At 43.6% G+C, this 18775-nt stretch overlaps 1 protein-coding gene across 1 annotated transcript in view; it reads left to right on the top strand.

Annotated features, from left to right (window-relative positions):
* LOC311225927 (alsin-like) overlaps positions 1 to 18775 on the top strand; it is a 165651-nt gene that overhangs the window by 662 nt on the left and 146214 nt on the right. Inside the window, exons 3-7 of the mRNA XM_084311318.1 lie at positions 6518 to 6684; positions 8794 to 9018; positions 9114 to 9331; positions 9459 to 9491; positions 9590 to 9783. Of these exons, the coding sequence (XP_084167444.1) occupies positions 6518 to 6684; positions 8794 to 9018; positions 9114 to 9331; positions 9459 to 9491; positions 9590 to 9783 (837 nt within the window). The remainder of the gene's footprint in view (positions 1 to 6517; positions 6685 to 8793; positions 9019 to 9113; positions 9332 to 9458; positions 9492 to 9589; positions 9784 to 18775) is intronic.

The following is an 18775-nucleotide window of genomic DNA, read 5'->3' as shown; positions in this document are numbered from 1 at the left end:
AAGTTTATTAACAGATTGCAGAATGGGTACAGTACAGTACAGGATGCAGACCAGAGAAAGACTTTCGTCTTGTTTACATCAGGGTCCCACATTTTCAATTCATCGTAACATATGACATACATGACATACAGATAGACAGTACTGCTACATCTATACATTTATGACATATCAGATTTGCAAATACAGTACTGTACACACACACACACACACACACGCACGCACATGCACACACACATGAGCATGCATAGCGAGACAACTCATAAATCATAATATATAGAGCAAAATGTTGATTACTCACTTGTTGCTTGTGTTTTTTTATTTATTTCAGGGGGGTACATGACATTCATACAGGTATACACAGTACTGTTACATTTGTGACATACAAGAGATATGCAAATATACAATACTGTTAAACAGAGATCCTAACAGAAAATATACATACGGGGGTTTGGACATACGGGGGCCAGTTTTGAGTTGCAGCCTCCCGTAGCCAGGTGCTCTTTGAGAGCTCACTTTAATTGCACTTTGACGCACACTAATGTATATATATATATATATATATATATATATCTGTAACAGCAAGGCATAAAGCTATTTCAGCCTGTGTCAGGCCTTGATTGAAGAGATATGTGACGCGGTGATCAATATCCTCCTGCTTAGCCCCTTTCGTGACTGTGATGCACCGAGTGCAAAGGGCTACCTGCTCCTTTCGTGACATTGTGACACTGAATGATGTTTCCTGCAGTGATTTAATATATACTAGTCTCTAGACTATCGTTTATACTAGATCTCGAGAAAATTATCCTGTTATCACGGGAAAACAAATTAAATTAACTCGTTATCACGGGGAAAACGGAGTAAATAAAATGTATGAATGTACGGCCTCTTAGGGCTTCCGTAGAATAGAATAGAATAGAAATCCTTTAATAATCCAGAGGGAAATTCGGCACAACAGATGGCTCACATTTGAACAACAATAAACATTTAGGTAGTCAATAGGACTAAAATAGGAATAAGAATATAATAATATTAAAAATAAGAATAAATTAGAATAAAGAATAAAATACGGTCCTGGATATACATTCTGGTATGTATATACATTCTAAAATCTTAAATATACAACTATCCAGCCAAAAATATACAGAGATATACAGTAAAATGTGCGGTAATATAAGTGTGAAAAGTGTCCAGGAAGATTGTGAGAAGTGTACAACTTTTTAAAGTGTCCAGCAGGAAGATTTCACCAGACTGTACCGTCACCCTGTGATCAGTGATGCAGTGAGGCACAGTGATGCATCATAGAGTCTAATGGCTGTCGGAATGAAGGACTTCCTGTTCCGTTCAGTGTTACATCTAGGGAGTCTTAGTCTAACAGTGAACATGCTCCTTCTTTCAGCCAAGTCCGTGTGTAGTGGGTGGGAGGGGTTGTCCCTGATGGCGTGGAGCTTAGCAAGGCTCATCCTCTCCGCCACCACCGCTAGAGAGTCCAGCTCCACCGCTCTGAAAAAGCACCTACAGGACGGAGGCCGCAATTCGAAACTGGCCCTGGCTTTGGCCCTTCTTGTAGAGTGCCTCTGCATGTTTTGACACGTTCAGTTTGTTGTTAAAAATTTTTTTCAAGGGCTTTTTTTGCCCCCCTTAATTGATTTTCGGGGGCTTTTTTTTGTATTTCGGGGGCACTGAATTTTTATGATAAACGGTAGGGGTGGGACGGTTCACAAAATGGACGGTTCGGTTCGTATCACGGTTTTGGGGTCACGGTTTTCAGTTCGGTTCGATATACGTAAATATTTATAAAAAAAAATTTAACACTCAAATCTAAACATGCTTCTCATTTATTAAAAAAATAAATAAAAAAGTTTACAGTGTTACAGTGTTTACAGCCTTAAATAATGTTTGGCACACAAAGACCGAACTGACTGAAAAATATAGGCTACATTTGTCAAAGTATTAACTTAGTGCAAACAAACAATATGCTCAGCCAGCACTAGACTTTCCTTTCTTTAATATAAACACAAAAAAACAATGTCAACCATGTTCAAATTCCCTGATTGTCAGTTCTTAATGGAAAGATTAGTTTTCTGCTTGAAATTATTATGTATCTGTCTACATTTATTTAGACTAACATTATTTAAATATTGAGTGCAACTGTGGTGGATTACGTAATTCGGTGAGTTGGAACTATCTATGGGTTGGCGCCGGGTCCCCACGGACATTTTAGTGTCACGCACCTTCAGCTCAGGCAATGTTATTATCAGCTCCGGTAGCTCCGGTAACGTTAGGAGGTGATGGCATGCAGTGGGAAAGCGGCAATAGTCCCGGTTGGAGTTAGTAAAACACAGTTGTATGTTAGCCTTCTTGGATGTTGAATAAACGCATATCATTGTCTTTAAACACCCCGCCTCTCAGACTCCCATTTCCTCCTCTGCTAGCTAGTAGCTACGGTAACATTTCGTTGACTGTATTACCTCGTGGGCTGATTCTATAGTTAAAACGTGCGTTGTGTTGTACAAACTGCTAACGCTATGGCAAGATGTGTGTAGGCCTATGTAATGTTAATGGCTATGTTTTTAAAGTCGTAATGAAGATTGGTTTATATTGTGCTTGCCATTTTTACACAAACTGACTAGCACCTGGCTGCAGTGCTGCTGCCTGCAGCCAGTGCAGAACACCGGCTCCGCCAAATGATTTTTTTGTATTTGCGCGTGATCTGAACCGTACGATACACAGACGCTCCATTACCGGATAAATATATATATATAATTTAGTAAACTGTCTGGGCATTTTGTGCCCCCCTTAACTGATTTTCGAGGGCATTTTGTCCATTTTCAAGGGCATTAATGCCCCAAGCCCCTGTTAATTTCGAACCCTGTGTCAGTACCAATACAGTACTGTTTGTGATACAAAAAGGGTCCAGAAAAGAGAGTATACATTTGACGTAGAAACTGTACATTGGAGGTGGTTGGGTGGGTGGGGGGGGTTGGGTAGGAGGGGTGGATGGGGGTCACTGTCCAACTGTACAGTTTCGAATAGCAGTCTCCCATAGGTGTTCTTTGAGAGTGGTTTTGAAAGTGGGTAGTGATTCACATTCCTTTACAGCTTTGGGTAGGGCGTTCCACATTGATGTGGCATAATTGCGAAACGTGTTTAGTCCCTTGTTTGAGCCGAATCTGGATTTAACATGATTTGTGGAGCTCCCTCTGGTGTTGTGATTGTGGTATTCACTGACCTTTGGGAAGTATTTTGACATGTACATTGGTACCTTGGTCGTGTAGTGTATCTTGTAGACCAGGCCCATTGCAAGTTGCTGTACTCTGTCGTCTACTCTAAGCCATCCTAGTTTGTCAAATTGGGCAGGGGTGAGGTGGGTACGAGTAAGATCAAGCAGTAGCACGAGCAGTGAACTCCAAGCCCACGTGACTGAACTCAAACTAGAAAGAAACAGACTAAGAAATGACGTAAACTCCATGATCAAAACTGCAAAAAAGAATTTCATCAATGACAAAACTGAGGAAAACAAAAACAAACCACGTGAACTTTGGAAATTACTCAATAATCAACTAGGATGCAGTAAAAAACTTAAAACCAGATTCTCAAACATAAACATAAAAACGGACAACACGCTCATCACAGACAAGCTGGATGTAGCCAATTACTTAAACATTTTCTTCACAAACATAGCCACAACACTGGTAAACAAACTACCCTCCCACTCAGAGCTTTATGGGGTAGAACACATAGTAGCTTATTACAAAAACCTAGGGGTCCGCAAGGATGACTTCAAGCTGGAAATGGTAACAACCGATGAGGTACTCAATAAACTGAGCGCCCTCCAACCTAACAAGGCCACTGGCCATGACAACATCCCCTCCAAATTCCTCAGAGACTCAGCAGCCGCTATCACCCCAATCATCACACACATAATAAACCTCTCCATAAAACAGGGACACGTCCCCAAGGACTTCAAAATTGCGAGGGTGACCCCTTTGCACAAAAAGGGCAGCAAATTAGACCCAGGCAACTACCGCCCTGTTTCTATTCTCACCTCCATCTCGAAAGTCATGGAAAAAATTGTCTACGAACAGGTCGAAAAGTACCTAGCGGAAAAAAATCTAATCTACGAATTCCAATCTGGCTTCAGAACATCCCACTCCACTGACACATGCCTTCTCTATTTGAATGACCACATCAAACAAGAGGTGGACGCGGGCAAATACTGCGGCATGGTCATGCTGGACCTACAAAAGGCCTTTGACACAGTCAATCACTCCATTCTGATTGACAAGCTAAAAGCAATTGGTTTTGATAGTCTATCAGTGAGCTGGATGCAATCCTACCTTGAGGGGAGGGAACAGATGGTGGAGGTAAACGGTACCCTATCCCCCCCCTCACAGTGAGCTGTGGTGTTCCACAAGGAAGCATACTAGGACCGCTACTGTTCCTAATTTATGCAAATGACATGTCGTCAGCTTGTGACTGCAACTTGTTCCTGTTTGCGGACGACTCAGCCCTGCTGGTCTCTGACAAGAACAAGTTACAGGTTGAAAAAACCCTCAGCTCGGAACTAGGCAGAATCTGCATATGGCTCGCTGATAACAAACTATCATTACACATGGGCAAAACAGAGTCCATTCTCTTCGGTTCAAATAACAAACTCAGCAAGACCGACGGCTTCTCAGTTACAGTGGGTGACAATATTGTCACAAGGAAAGATGAAATGACCTACCTGGGTTCCATCCTAGAGGCTAATCTCTCCTGTGACAAAATGGCATCCAATGTAATAAAAAAAGTCAACCAACAAACTCGATTCTTGTACCGGATCTCCTCTCTGGTAAACAAGAATACCCTGAAGACTCTGGCAGGAGCACTCATTCAGGGGTACTACGACTATGCTTGCACCTCATGGTACCAAAGCACCTCAAAGGCGCTAAAAACTAAATTACAAACATCTCAAAACAAACTGGTCAGACTACTGCTTGACCTTACTCCTAGAACCCACCTCACCCCTGCCCACTTTGACAACCTAGGATGGCTTAGAGTAGACGACAGAGTACAGCAACTTGCAATGGGCCTGGTCTACAAGATACACTACACGACCAAGGTACCCATGTACATGTCAAAATACTTCCCAAAGGTCAGTGAATACCACGATCACAACACCAGAGGGAGCTCCACAAATCATGTTAAACCCAGATTCGGCTCAAATAAGGGACTAAACACGTTTCGCAATTATGCCACATCAATGTGGAACACCCTACCCAAAGCTGTAAAGGAATGTGGATCACTACCCACTTTCAAAACCTCTCTCAAGGGACACCTACGGGAGACTGCAATTCAAAACTGGCCCCTGTAAATATCCTAACCCAACCCCCTCCAATGTACAGTAATTTACCTAGTATGGTTTTGTCAATAGTCCAATGTACAATTTTGCTTGTTTGTACAGTGTCCCCCCCCCCCCCTCAATTGTACAGTTTTGCTTGTTTATACAGTGTTTCTCCCCCCCCCCCCCCCCCCAACCACCTCCAATGTAAATTACCCAGTATGGTTGTCAATATCCCAATGTACCCAACCCCCCCCCCCCACCCAACCTCCTCCAATGTACAGTTTCTACGTCAAATATATATACTCCCTTTTCTTGACTCCTTCTGTATCACAAACAGTACTGTATTTGCAAATCTGGTATGTCATAAATGTATAGATGTAGCAGTACTGACTATCTGTATGTCATGTATGTCATATATGTCCTGATGAATTGAAAATGGGGGACCCTGATGTAAACAAGACGAAAGTCTTTCTCTGGTCTGCATCCCCTTAACAATTGTGTGTATTGAGCTGTACTGTATTGTACCCATTCTGCAATCTGTTAATAAAGTTTTCAATCAATCAATCAATAGTCTGACCAGTTTGTTTTGAGATGTTTGTAATTTTGTTTTTAGCGCCTTTAAGGTGCTTTGGTACCATGAGGTGCAAGCATAGTCGTAGTACCCTTGAATGAGTGCTCCTGCCAGAGTCTTCAGGGTATTCTTGTTTACCAGAGAGGAGATCCGGTACAAGAATCTAGTTCGTTGGTTGACTTTTTTTTATTACATTGGATGCCATTTTGTCACAGGAAAGATTTGCCTCTAGGATGGAACCCAGGTAGGTAATTTCATCTTTCCTTGTGACAATATTGTCACCCACTGTAACTGAGAAGCCGTCGGTCTTGCTGAGTTTGTTATTTGAACCGAAGATAATTTTTATATATCTGTCTTTCTTGTCTTGCTTCTTTCTGTCATCTGTCATGTTTCTCATTTCTCATTCTTATGTGTGTCTGTCTGCCTGTCTGTCTGTCTGTCTGCCTGCCTGCCTGTCTACTTACCTGTTTGCCTACCTATCTGTCTGCCTGCCTGCCTGTTTGCCTGCCTGCCTGTCTGTCCATGTACTATCTGTCTGTGTCTGCCTGTCTGTCCATGTATTTAACTATCTGTCTGTCTGTCTGCCTGCCTGCTCATGTACTATCTGTCTGTCTGCCTGCTAGCTCCAGCCCTGCAGATGAACAAGGCCCCCCCACTACAGAGCGCGGCCTGCTCCAGCTGTGGCAGGCAGGGGCCCCCAGTGAGGGGCTCTGCCCAGAAAGAGTGCTCCTTTCCAGGCCTGTCCTCCAGGTGGCCCTTGGAGCCTCCCATGGACTCATCCTGACACACGGTGAGAGAGTGGAAGACATGGGAGTTGTATAGAACAAGGCTGTGTGTGTTTGTGTGTGTTTGTGTGTGTGTGTGTCTGTGTGTGTGTGTGTGTGTGTGTGTGTGTGTGTGGAGGGGGGGAGGTTGTATTTGACTCTATAATAGTATATTTAACACCAGCTCAGTGTTTATTTGACTCTATAATAGTATATTTAACACCAGCTCAGTGTGTATTTGACTCTATAATAGTATATTTAACACCAGCTCAGTGTGTATTTGACTCTATAATAGTATATTTAACACCAGCTCAGTGTGTATTTGACTCTATAATAGTATATTTAACACCAGCTCAGTGTGTATTTGACTCTATAATAGTATATTTAACACCAGCTCAGTGTGTATTTGACTCTATAATAGTATATTTAACACCAGCTCAGTGTGTATTTGACTCTATATTTAACACCAGCACAGTGTGTATTTGACTCTATAATAGTATATTTAACACCAGCACAGTGTGTATTTGACTCTATAATAGTATATTTAACACCAGCACAGTGTGTATTTTACTCTATAATAGTATATTTAACACCAGCACAGTGTGTATTTGACTCTATAATAGTATATTTAACACCAGCACAGTGTGTATTTGACTCTATAATAGTATATTTAACACGAGCACAGTGTGTATTTGACTCTATAATAGTATATTTAACACCAGCACAGTGTGTATTTGACTCTATAATAGTATATTTAACACCAGCACAGTGTGTATTTGACTCTATAATAGGGCTGGGCGATATGGCCAAAAACGTTATCGCGATAAAATTATAAAATTATTTTCATATAACTCGATATAGATAATTATCGTCGATATAATGTCTGTCAAGTTTAATTAACTTCTTATGCCCGGCGGCGCATGTCCCGAGAGTCGAGTTGATGTCGTCATCAGTCCGCGCACGTTAGCAGTTAGCCGACAAGCGGAGTATCTCATGACAATGTAATAAATATGACCCTAAAAAAGGGAAAATAAAAAACATTTGTTAAAAAAAAAAGGATGATAGATGGATGGTAGATGGATGATAGATGGATGGTAGATGGATGATAGATGGATGGTAGATGGATGATAGATGGATGGCAGATGGATGGTAGATGGATGATAGATGGATGGTAGATGGATGGTAGATGGATGATAGATGGATGGTAGATGGATGATAGATGGATGGTAGATGGATGATAGATGGATGGTAGATGGATGGTAGATGGATGATAGATGGATGGCAGATGGATGGTAGATGGATGATAGATAGATGGCAGATGGATGGTAGATGGATGGTAGATGGATGGTAGATGGATAGCAGATGGATGGTAGATGGATGGTAGATTGATGGTAGGGCTTCAACAAATAATCGACAAATCGATTATAAAAATAGTTGGCAACAATTTCTATAATGGATTAGTTGGGTCTATGTTATGCTGCACCTCCATGGTCTGTTGTTGAAGCCAAATGATGTAAAGCAAAGCCTGTTAACACTTAGTTTTATGTTTTTCTTTATTATTTCTTACACCGTTCAGCTCCTTTCAAATTGAAGAACAGGTTTTTGTTAAAGAAAAAATTATATTTTTTGCACTCTTGAAGTATAGCATACACTTTTTTGTTTGTTCCTTTGGGTTGTCTTGTTGTTTCAAAGAGCATCTTTGACGTTTTGTTTTTAGCACAGCATGTTTATTTTTTTCCTTTTATCGATTAATCGAAGTAATAATCAACAGATTAATCAATGATCAAAATTGTGGGTTGCAGCCCTAACGGAGGGTGTGTGTACATGTGACCTCAGACCGAGGTGTGGCTGTGGTGTCGACACGAGACATTTCATACATGCATAACATTATATCATAACAGCCTAGATGCTTCAGACATCTCATCACGTGTTGGGATCTGAAATGGGTGGTGAGCCTGTTTCTAGAGGCTCAACATATGATAATAGTATCGGAGAAGATTTCACTATTTATTTATTTTAGTTTTCACTATTCTGAATTCCCCTAATATTTTGTATCTCCTAATAATGTCACTATGAACTATGAGATGGAATGATACCTCTTCTTCTCAACTCCTCCCCCCCCCCCTCTCCTCTAGGAGGACAGGTGTTTAGTTTTGGGGAGATGTCCTGGAGACATGGGCTGGGCGTCCTTGTTGCGTCTCCCCTGTTAGAGATCTCCCTGGAAGGCCAGACGGTGATCCAGGTGGCTGCTGGGAGCTTCCACTGTGGAGCCGTCACAGAGCCGGGAGGCGTCTTCATGTGGGGGGAGAACTCCGCTGGACAGTGTGGCCTCACGGAGAGAGGAGGAGCACCGGGGAAAGGTTTGTGATGGATGATTGATTTGTTGGTGGGTTGGTTGGTTTAGTTTAGTACGCAACATACGTAACATTTCATCTATCCCCCCTCCTATCCCCAGGCCTGTCAGACAGAGGTCTTCTGTTAGTCCCAGAGCCTTCTCCAGTCAGTGTGGTTGACAGTGAGGTGGTGCCCCCTGCTGTGGTCAGGGTGGTGGGGTTAGCCTGTGGAGGGGAGCACACCCTGGCTCTCTCTGCCCAGCACGAGCTCTGGGCCTGGGGCACCGGCTGCCAGCTGGGCCTGGTCACCAAGAGCTTCCCCGTCTGGAGACCAAAGAAGGTACATTTGGAGAGGGAGCAACCGTTATGATTGGAGGATCAATGAAAGATGGCAGGATTTGAAATAGGTCCATTTGTAAGCGAATGCAGCCCAGGTAAAGTTGTATTATCCTCTGTCCCTATCCCAGGTGGAGCACTTAGAAGGGAGGCGTGTTATCCAGGTAATATCTTGACATCACTGTTTCCATGCAAGGTTGTTTTTGAAGCATTTATGAAAATACATTCAAAAATAAATGTCATTCCATTTGGTACACTCCAGGTGGTCTGTGGTGGCTTTCACAGCCTGGCCCTGGTTCGCAGCTTACCACCTCAGAACCACGATACCCACAATCCCGCTGAGCAGTGTGGGCAGCCAGGCTACTTGGCAACAGAGAGGGAGGAGCCTGTTGTCGTTGATGACAGCCACTACTGTCCATTGGGTGTGGAGCTGGCTGAGAACACACAGCTGAAGGTGTCAATTCATTCATTCATTCATTCATTCATTCAAACATTATTTGAACTTGAACTGAAAGCACTCTGGGGTTTGTCTCATTTACAGTGACATCCTGACAGACAAGTCAAAATACTACAAATAAAACACAAGATAAAAACAAAGATAAACAAAAAAACTAAGAAAATCAGCTAAGACATTACACATCGATACACAGTGGTTTGTGATCATGGTTCTGAACTGTGCATAGATTGGGAGAGTATTGATCTGAGTTGGAGGTCGTTCCGTGAGTTAGGAGCACTAGAGGAAAAGGCAGACTTTCCAAGAACAGAACATGCTTTGGGGACCTTAAGCATTAAGGCAAAGTAATTTGAGCCGGTTCGATCTTCATTGAAGTTCCATGTGGATATTCTTGCAGCAGAAAATTGTCTTCCTGTTCAGAAATCGATCCAGCTTTCCTGTGATTAGTAGAAAGAGGATTGTTGAAGCAGTTTTCTTTGACACCTGTGGCTTCAACTCTTAAACCTCTGGACTCTGTCTATCATTCTGATTTATTACTGGTGATACCCACCACTGTGTCCTTTATGAAATGTTGAATGGCCATCACTGGTTGAAAGGCATAACTATCATTGGTATTTGTTTAATTTTAAAGCTTTTATTGGTACACCTCCCTGTCATCCATCAACCACGAAACGGAGTTCTGCAATTCCTCATTTCCCCACAGACATGATAACAGTCCTGTAAATCAGCATCGCCTGCCTTTGACCAACATGTTTGATCTGTCTTCTCAAGAGAAGATGTTTAATTTGAAGGTGTCCCGCTGGCCTAAATATTAAAGGCAACCAACTTGTGTCTAACCACGCCCAACTTGCGTCTAGCCACGCCCCCGCGGCGACGCGGCAGCAGCAGAGCGGAGCGGTAGCTCTGCGGCAGAGCGGAGCTCATTATATGCCAGTAACCGCCCCTTATTCAGTATCCAGAAATAGCTCAATTGGCAAAGCTGCATGGCTGTGAATCCTACGGCTCGTTGCTGGCTAGTTCGATTCCCTTCAATTTTTTTTTAATTTTTTTTTTAACGTGCATTCGCATTCTTTCGCCGTTAAGTTTAGGCATAACTTTAAGCATTGTTTTGGAGTTGCTTAAGGTTAGAAGGGTTAAGTTTAGGCGCTGTTAAGGAGCTGGTTAAGGTTAGAGTTTGACTTAGAGAATGGCAATAGACAGCCTATTTCCGCGCTGCCGCTCTCTCGCGCTGCCGTGGTCACATGGGCGTATTGGCCAATCAGAGAAACGCTAAACACAAGTTGGTTGCCTAAAATATTCACGCGTCCCGCTGCTTTGATGCTACTTGAGCCCTCCCCCTTGTCTTCCGCTCCTAGTATTATGACATTGGTTGACTCCTCCTGGTTTCCATCTCTTAGGGCTGTTCCAGGACGACTACCCCCAGAAGGAGAATTGAGGCTGGGGGAGATTCTGCCAGCTCTAGCCCTGGGACTGGAGTTAGTCTGTGTCCCTATTCTGACGCCCCCCCAAAACCTGGATCCATTTTGGAAGGCAGAGCCAACACGATACAGTACAGAATCATAGTTCATAGCATTATGAAATGAAATGTTATATTCTGATAACAATGTTATGTAGATGTCTTTTGATTTTTCATGCACCAATGTATAATGCTAAGATATTCTCTCTCTCTCTCTCTCTCTCTCTCTCTCTCTCTCTCTCTCTCTCTCTCTCTCTCTCTCTCTCTCTCTCTCTCTCTCTACATTGTTATTTTAGTTCCCAGACTCCACCCACCCTTCTCATCTCCCTCCCTAGCAACCATCCTAGCAACAACCCTCTCAGCACACATTCCTCCACAACCGAACCCGATGGCAAAAATAAACCAATGAGAGACCAACTTGGCCCTGATGGACAGGCTGATCCATCAACACAGACAGACAGTACCCCTAAGGCCCACCCCCTGACAGGCCGGAGAACCAATACAAATGCATCATTCCCTGATGAAGTGGAGCTCAAGGACTTTCTCCAGAGACTTTCCAGTCATTCGTTGGATGACGAGGATGTCAATTACATCTCAGGGGCAGGAGATACTCACTCACTTGCCAGTCAGACATCAGGTCAGTTAATTTGATTTGAGGATTAGGAAATATGTCCGATTCACAAAATTGGACTGTTTGACTGATCTCTAGATACAAGGACTAACACTAGACAACATGCTGTCATTCTCTATGTGACTGACTGAGCTCTAGATACAAGGACTAACACTAGACAACATGCTGTCATTCTCTATGTGACTGACTGAGCTCTAGATACAAGGACTAACACTAGACAACATTCTGTCATTCTCTATGTGACTGACTGAGCTCTAGATACAAGGACTAACACTAGACAACATGCTGTCATTCTCTATGTGACTGACTGAGCTCTAGATACAAGGACTAACACTAGACAACATTCTGTCATTCTCTATGTGACTGACTGAGCTCTAGATACAAGGACTAACACTAGACAACATTCTGTCATTCTCTATGTGACTGACTGAGCTCTAGATACAAGGACTAACACTAGACAACATTCTGTCATTCTCTATGTGACTGACTGAGCTCTAGATACAAGGACTAACACTAGACAACATGCTGTCATTCTCTATGTGACTGACTGAGCTCTAGATACAAGGACTAACACTAGACAACATGCTGTCATTCTCTATGTGACTGACTGAGCTCTAGATACAAGGACTAACACTAGACAACATGCTGTCATTCTCTATGTGACTGACTGAGCTCTAGATACAAGGACTAACACTAGACAACATTCTGTCATTCTCTATGACTGACTGAGCTCTAGATACAAGGACTAACACTAGACAACATGCTGTCATTCTCTATGTGACTGACTGAGCTCTAGATACAAGGACTAACACTAGACAACATGCTGTCATTCTCTATGTGACTGACTGAGCTCTAGATACAAGGACTAACACTAGACAACATGCTGTCATTCTCTATGTGACTGACTGAGCTCTAGATACAAGGACTAACACTAGACAACATTCTGTCATTCTCTATGTGACTGACTGAGCTCTAGATACAAGGACTAACACTAGACAACATGCTGTCATTCTCTATGTGACTGACTGAGCTCTAGATACAAGGACTAACACTAGACAACATTCTGTCATTCTCTATGTGACTGACTGAGCTCTAGATACAAGGACTAACACTAGACAACATTCTGTCATTCTCTATGTGACTGACTGAGCTCTAGATACAAGGACTAACACTAGACAACATTCTGTCATTCTCTATGTGACTGACTGAGCTCTAGATACAAGGACTAACACTAGACAACATTCTGTCATTCTCTATGTGACTGACTGAGCTCTAGATACAAGGACTAACACTAGACAACAGATAAATAACTATAAATACATATTTGTAATTCTATTCACTGTATTTTGTGTAAAACCGATCTATATTCTGATTTATAACGGGTTCCAAATAATAAAGGAGGGGTGGGGGACACTGTACAACTGTACAAGCAAAACTGTACATTGGAATATTGACAAAACCATACTTGGTCATTTACTGTACATTGGAGGGGGTTGTGTTAGGACATTTACAGGGGCCAGTTTTGAATTGCAGTCTCCCGTAGGTGTTCTTTGAGAGTGTTTTTGAAAGTGGGTAGTGATTCACATTCCTTTACAGCTTTGGGTAGGGCGTTCCACATTGATGTGGCATAATTGCGAAACGTGTTTAGTCCCTTGTTTGAGCCGAATCTGGGTTTAACATGATTTGTGGAGCTCCCTCTGGTATTGGGATCGTGGTATTCACTGACCTTTGGGAAGTATTTTGACATGTACATGGGTACCTTGGTCGTGTAGTGTATCTTGTAGACCAGGCCCATTGCAAGTTGCTGTACTCTGTCGTCTACTCTAAGCCATCCTAGGTTGTCAAAGTGGGCAGGGGTGAGGTGGGTTCTAGGAGTAAGGTTAAGCAGTAGTCTGACCAGTTTGTTTTGAGATGTTTGTAATTTAGTTTTTAGCGCCTTTGAGGTGCTTTGGTACCATGAGGTGCAAGCATAGTCGTAGTACCCTTGAATGAGTGCTCCTGCCAGAGTCTTCAGGGTATTCTTGTTTACCAGAGAGGAGATCCGGTACAAGAATCGAGTTCGTTGGTTGACTTTTTTTATTACATTGGATGCCATTTTGTCACAGGAAATATTTGCCTCTAGGATGGAACCCAGGTAGGTAATTTCTTCTTTCCTTGTGACAATATTGTCACCCACTGTAACTGAGAAGCCGTCGGTCTTGCTGAGTTTGTTATTTGAACCGAAGAGAATGGACTCTGTTTTGCCCATGTGTAATGATCGTTTATTATCAGCGAGCCATATGCAGATTTTGCCTAGTTCTGAGCTGAGGGTTTTTTCAACCTGTAACTTGTTCTTGTCAGAGACCAGCAGGGCTGAGTTGTCCGCAAACAGGAACAAGTTGCAGTCACAAGCTGACGACATGTCATTTGCATAAATTAGGAACAGTAGCGGTCCTAGTATGCTTCCTCAAGCTCACTGTGAGGGGGGGGGGGGTAGGGTACCGTTTACCTCCACCATCTGTTCTCTCCCCTCCAGGTAGGATTGCATCCAGCTCACTGATAGACTATCAAAACCAATTGCTTTTAGCTTGTCAATCAGAATGGTTTGATTGACAGTGTCGAAGGCCTTTTGTAGGTCCAGCATGACCATGCCGCAGTATTTGCCCGCGTCCACCTCCTGTTTGATGTGGTCGTTTAAATAGAGAAGGCATGTGTCAGTGGAGTGGGATGTTCTGAAGCCAGATTGGAATTCGGATTTTTTTCCGCAAGGTATTTTTCGACCTGTTCGTATACAATTTTTTCCATGATTTTCGAGATGGAGGTAAGGATAGAAACAGGGCGGTAGTTGCCTGGGTCTAATTTACTGCCTTTTTGGTGCAGGGGTGTTATTCTCGCAATTTTGAAGTCCTTGGGGACGTGTCCCTGTTTTATGGAGAGGTTTATTATGTGTGTGATGACTGGGGTGATGGCGGCTGCTGAGTCTCTGAGGAATTTGGAGGGGATGTTGTCGTGGCCAGTGGCCTTGTTAGGTTGGACGGCGCTCAGTTTTTTGAGTACCTCACCTGTTGTTACCATTTCCAGTTTGAAGTCGTCTTTGTGGACCCCTAGGTTCTTGTAGTATGCTACTATTACAACTACAATATAAGAAGTCAATATAATTAACTAACTAACTAACTGAAATATACAGTATTCACATAAGGTGCAGTATGCATAAGGTAGTGTTATTGTCCTTTTTTGGTTCCTAGTAGTTGGATGTCTGGCAGCAGTCCCTGCCCACTTTTGTGGAGCCTGATGGCCGCTGGTATGAAGGACTGGCCGAGGCGGTTAGTTGAGTGTCGGGGGGGGGGGGGGGTATGAGTCTGTGACTGAACGTGCTTCTCATCTTGACTAGCTTGTCGTAGAAGGGGTGGGAGTGATTCTCCAGGATAGCAGCAAGCTTCCTTCTCATCCCCCTCTCTGCCATCACCTCTAGTCTGACCAGCTCGACTCCCACCACGAAGCTAGCCTTCCTCACCAGCTTGTTCAGTTTGTTGGTGTCCCTCGAGTTGATGTAGCCCCCCCAGCATGCCACAGCAGAGAAGAGGACGCTGGCCACTACAGACTGCTAGACTGACTGCAGCAGTCTATTTCAAACATTGAAGGACCTGAGTCTCCTCAGGAAGAACAGCCTGCTCTGTCCCTTCCTGTAGAGGGCCTATGTGTTGTCCGACCAGTCCAGTCTATTGTTCAGGTGTACCCCATGGAACTTATATGACTCCACCACCTCCAGCTCCCCCCATCGGATGGTGATGGGCAGTGATGCGTTGCTCATGGGACAAGGTTGCACTCCGTGCAACCAAAGTTTTGTGAGCAGAAGCGCGTGCATGCACACACACGGATGTGCACGTGCGTGCACAAAGGAATGCGCTGCACTCGACTGATGCGCCAACTCGCAGTACCCACCTGGCTACTTTGCATATCAATAGCGCCGGTCGTCAGGTGTTACATTCCATTCGTAGAGGCAATTAGGCACTGTTTTTAGTCCGTCCTTATGCAATGGACATTTATGCGCATGTGGGAGCGTGCGTGCACGTGGCGTCATTAGCGTGCGTGCAACCAGTGTTGATATGAGCATCGCAACACTGGTGATGGGAATCAGGGGACGACTCTTCTTGCCCCTCCGGCAGTCCACCACCAGCTCCTTTGTCTTACTGGTGTTGAGTTGTAGGTGGTGGTTGCTGTCGCTCCACCCCACAAAGCTCTCCACCAGGGCTCTATACTCCTCATCGTCGTCGGTGATGTAGCTTACGATGGAGGAGTGAATGAATGAATCAATGAAAACTTTATTTAACAGATTGCAGAATGGGTACAATACAGTACGGCTCAATACATAAAATTGTTAAGGTGATACAGACCAGAGAAAGACGCTTGTCTTGTTTACATCAGGGTCCCCCATTTTCAATTCATAGTGACATTTATGACTTACACAACATACATGACATCATGACATTTATGGCATAGGGACATACATGACATACAGGTATATAGTACTGTTACATTTGTGACATATATGATATGCAAATACTGTTACCCATAGATCCTGACAGAGAGTCCTCAGAGAACTTCTGCAGGTGGCACCCGCTTGAGTTGTGGCAGAAGTCTGAGGTGTAGAGGGTGAAGAGGAAGGGTGACAGCACAGTTCCTTGGGGGGCGTCGGTGTTGCTCACCAGTACGTCAGACTGAGGCCATGGTTAGACTGGGTGTTTTTGTTTTCGTTTTGTTGCTGAATGAATACGTTTGCTGTCCCTGTTAAATAGAAATGCCGTTTTGGCAGGAAAAACGCGTTGCCCTACTGACAACGCTGAAATTGTGTTTCCGTTTTGGAAAAACGCCAAAACTCGCCGACAACGTGTGGTGTAATCTGTGCGGAGCCGTTTTGCCCAATGCCCATGCGCAGTAGAGACCAAGGCAAAATCCTCTGCCTCCCAACATGCATGTCAACAAACCAGAAGCCACGCAAGAGTCGATTGCATGAGCAGCTCAGAGCTCCTTTTTCAACATAACAAGCATTAAACAAAATGGCCCAGTCATCTATTCACTTTTGTTTAATACATGAGGCGTTGTCTCTAATGTTATCTAGCTACTGATAGCTCCTTATATCATCAGTTTTGTGCTGGCTGGCTAACGTGAGCTAACGTTAGCTGCCTACCGTAGCTACCTAGCTACCAGACCCTGTTAGCTCAGAGCTCCTCTTTCAACATAACAAGCATTAAACAAAATGGCCCAGTCATCTATTCACTTTTGTTTAATACATGAGGCGTTGTCTCTAATGTTATCTAGCTACTGATAGCTCCCGATATCATCAGTTTGGTGCTGGCTGGCTAACTAACGTGAGCTAACGTTAGCTGCTAGCCATAATACTATACTGTTATACTGGCATATTCCATTCACGTTAGCATGTAGTTAATAACATCTGCAATCTTTTTGTGAGACTAAACTATCCGCTCTTGGTGGTCAATTGTGTTGATGTTAGTTTTGTTTCATCAACAAATGAGAGGCAGAACACACAGTGAATGTATCCGTTTTGTTTATTGCACTTTTATTGCAATAAATAGCTATTTCTTTGCTGAAAAATAAGTGCTACACGGAGGCATTTAAAGATGGCGGCTTGTTGATATTTTTTGCAGGAAGTGTATTGGCACATATAAGTTCTGATTGGTTGAAAATTGCCTTCATGTTCGCCACCTACTGCCACCTACTGCTTTGGCATTGTACTACATCACTGTGCTCAGGAGGCAAAACGAAAGCGCTCAGGTTGCAAAACGAATGTCTAACTCGGCTGCCACTACGTCGCGACCTGGAAAAGCGAAACTCATCCTGAAAACGAAACGAAAACAACACCCTAGGTGTAACCGACGCCTCAACTGTCAGTGAGGTAGTCCTTGATCCAGGCCACCAAGCCGTGCTCCAGTTGCATCACGGAGAGCTTCTTCGCTAGCAGTGATGACTGGATGGTGTTGAAGGCACTGGAGAAGTCAAAGAACATAATCCTCACTGAGCTGCGCGGCTTCTCCAGGTGTGTGTACGCTCTGTGGAGCATATGATGGCGTCCCGATGTTCGCCTGGTATGCAAACTGCAGGGGGTCGAGGGGAGTCACACACCAGGGGCTTGAGGTGTTGCAGGACCAGTCTCTCGAACGTCTTCATGACGTGTGACGTCAGAGCGACTGGCCTGTAGTGGTCGTTGAGGGTGCTGGGTCGTCCCTTATTGGGCACCGGGACGATGCAGGAGGTCTTCCAGAGCTGGGGCACCCTCTCCAGCCTCAGGGAGAGGTTGAGGAGATGTTGGAACGGTGCTGCCAGATGCTCCGCACATGCTTTGAGCACCCTGGGATTGGTGTTGTCCGGTCCTCTGGCCTTGTTCACACTGATCTTGGAGAGCTGCCTCCTGACCTGGCTGTTAGTGATGGTCAGGGTTGGGAACTTGGGACTGATGTCTCCGTAGGTAGTGTGCTGTTGAGTGGAGCTTGTTGCGTGGTGGCGATGTCTCGCAGATAATACAAGTACAAGTCTAATTATATAATATATATATTTTATAAAAAAAATTATAATAAAAAAAAATAAAAAAAATAATAAAAAACGACGATACCGTGATATATACCGTTACCGTCTATGCTTCAAATTATACCGTGATATAAATTTTAGACCATACCGTCCACCCCTAAGGTCTATGTGAATATATAATATGTGAATATAGAGTATATGTGAATATAGATTGTATGTGAATATAGAGTATTATGTGAGTATAGATTGTATGTGAATATACATGTAGGTTGTATGTTTGTGAATATAGAGTATTATGTGAATGTAGAGTATTATGTGAATTATGTGAATATAGTACCTCACATTAATATGGTCAAATATTGCAGTGAGAGAACAAAGACAGGTC

Source organism: Notolepis coatsorum (assembly GCF_963971535.1).
Source record: "Notolepis coatsorum genome assembly, chromosome: 3".
Lineage (NCBI taxonomy): Eukaryota > Metazoa > Chordata > Actinopteri > Aulopiformes > Paralepididae > Notolepis > Notolepis coatsorum.
This window is presented reverse-complemented; position numbering and strand designations above follow the sequence as displayed.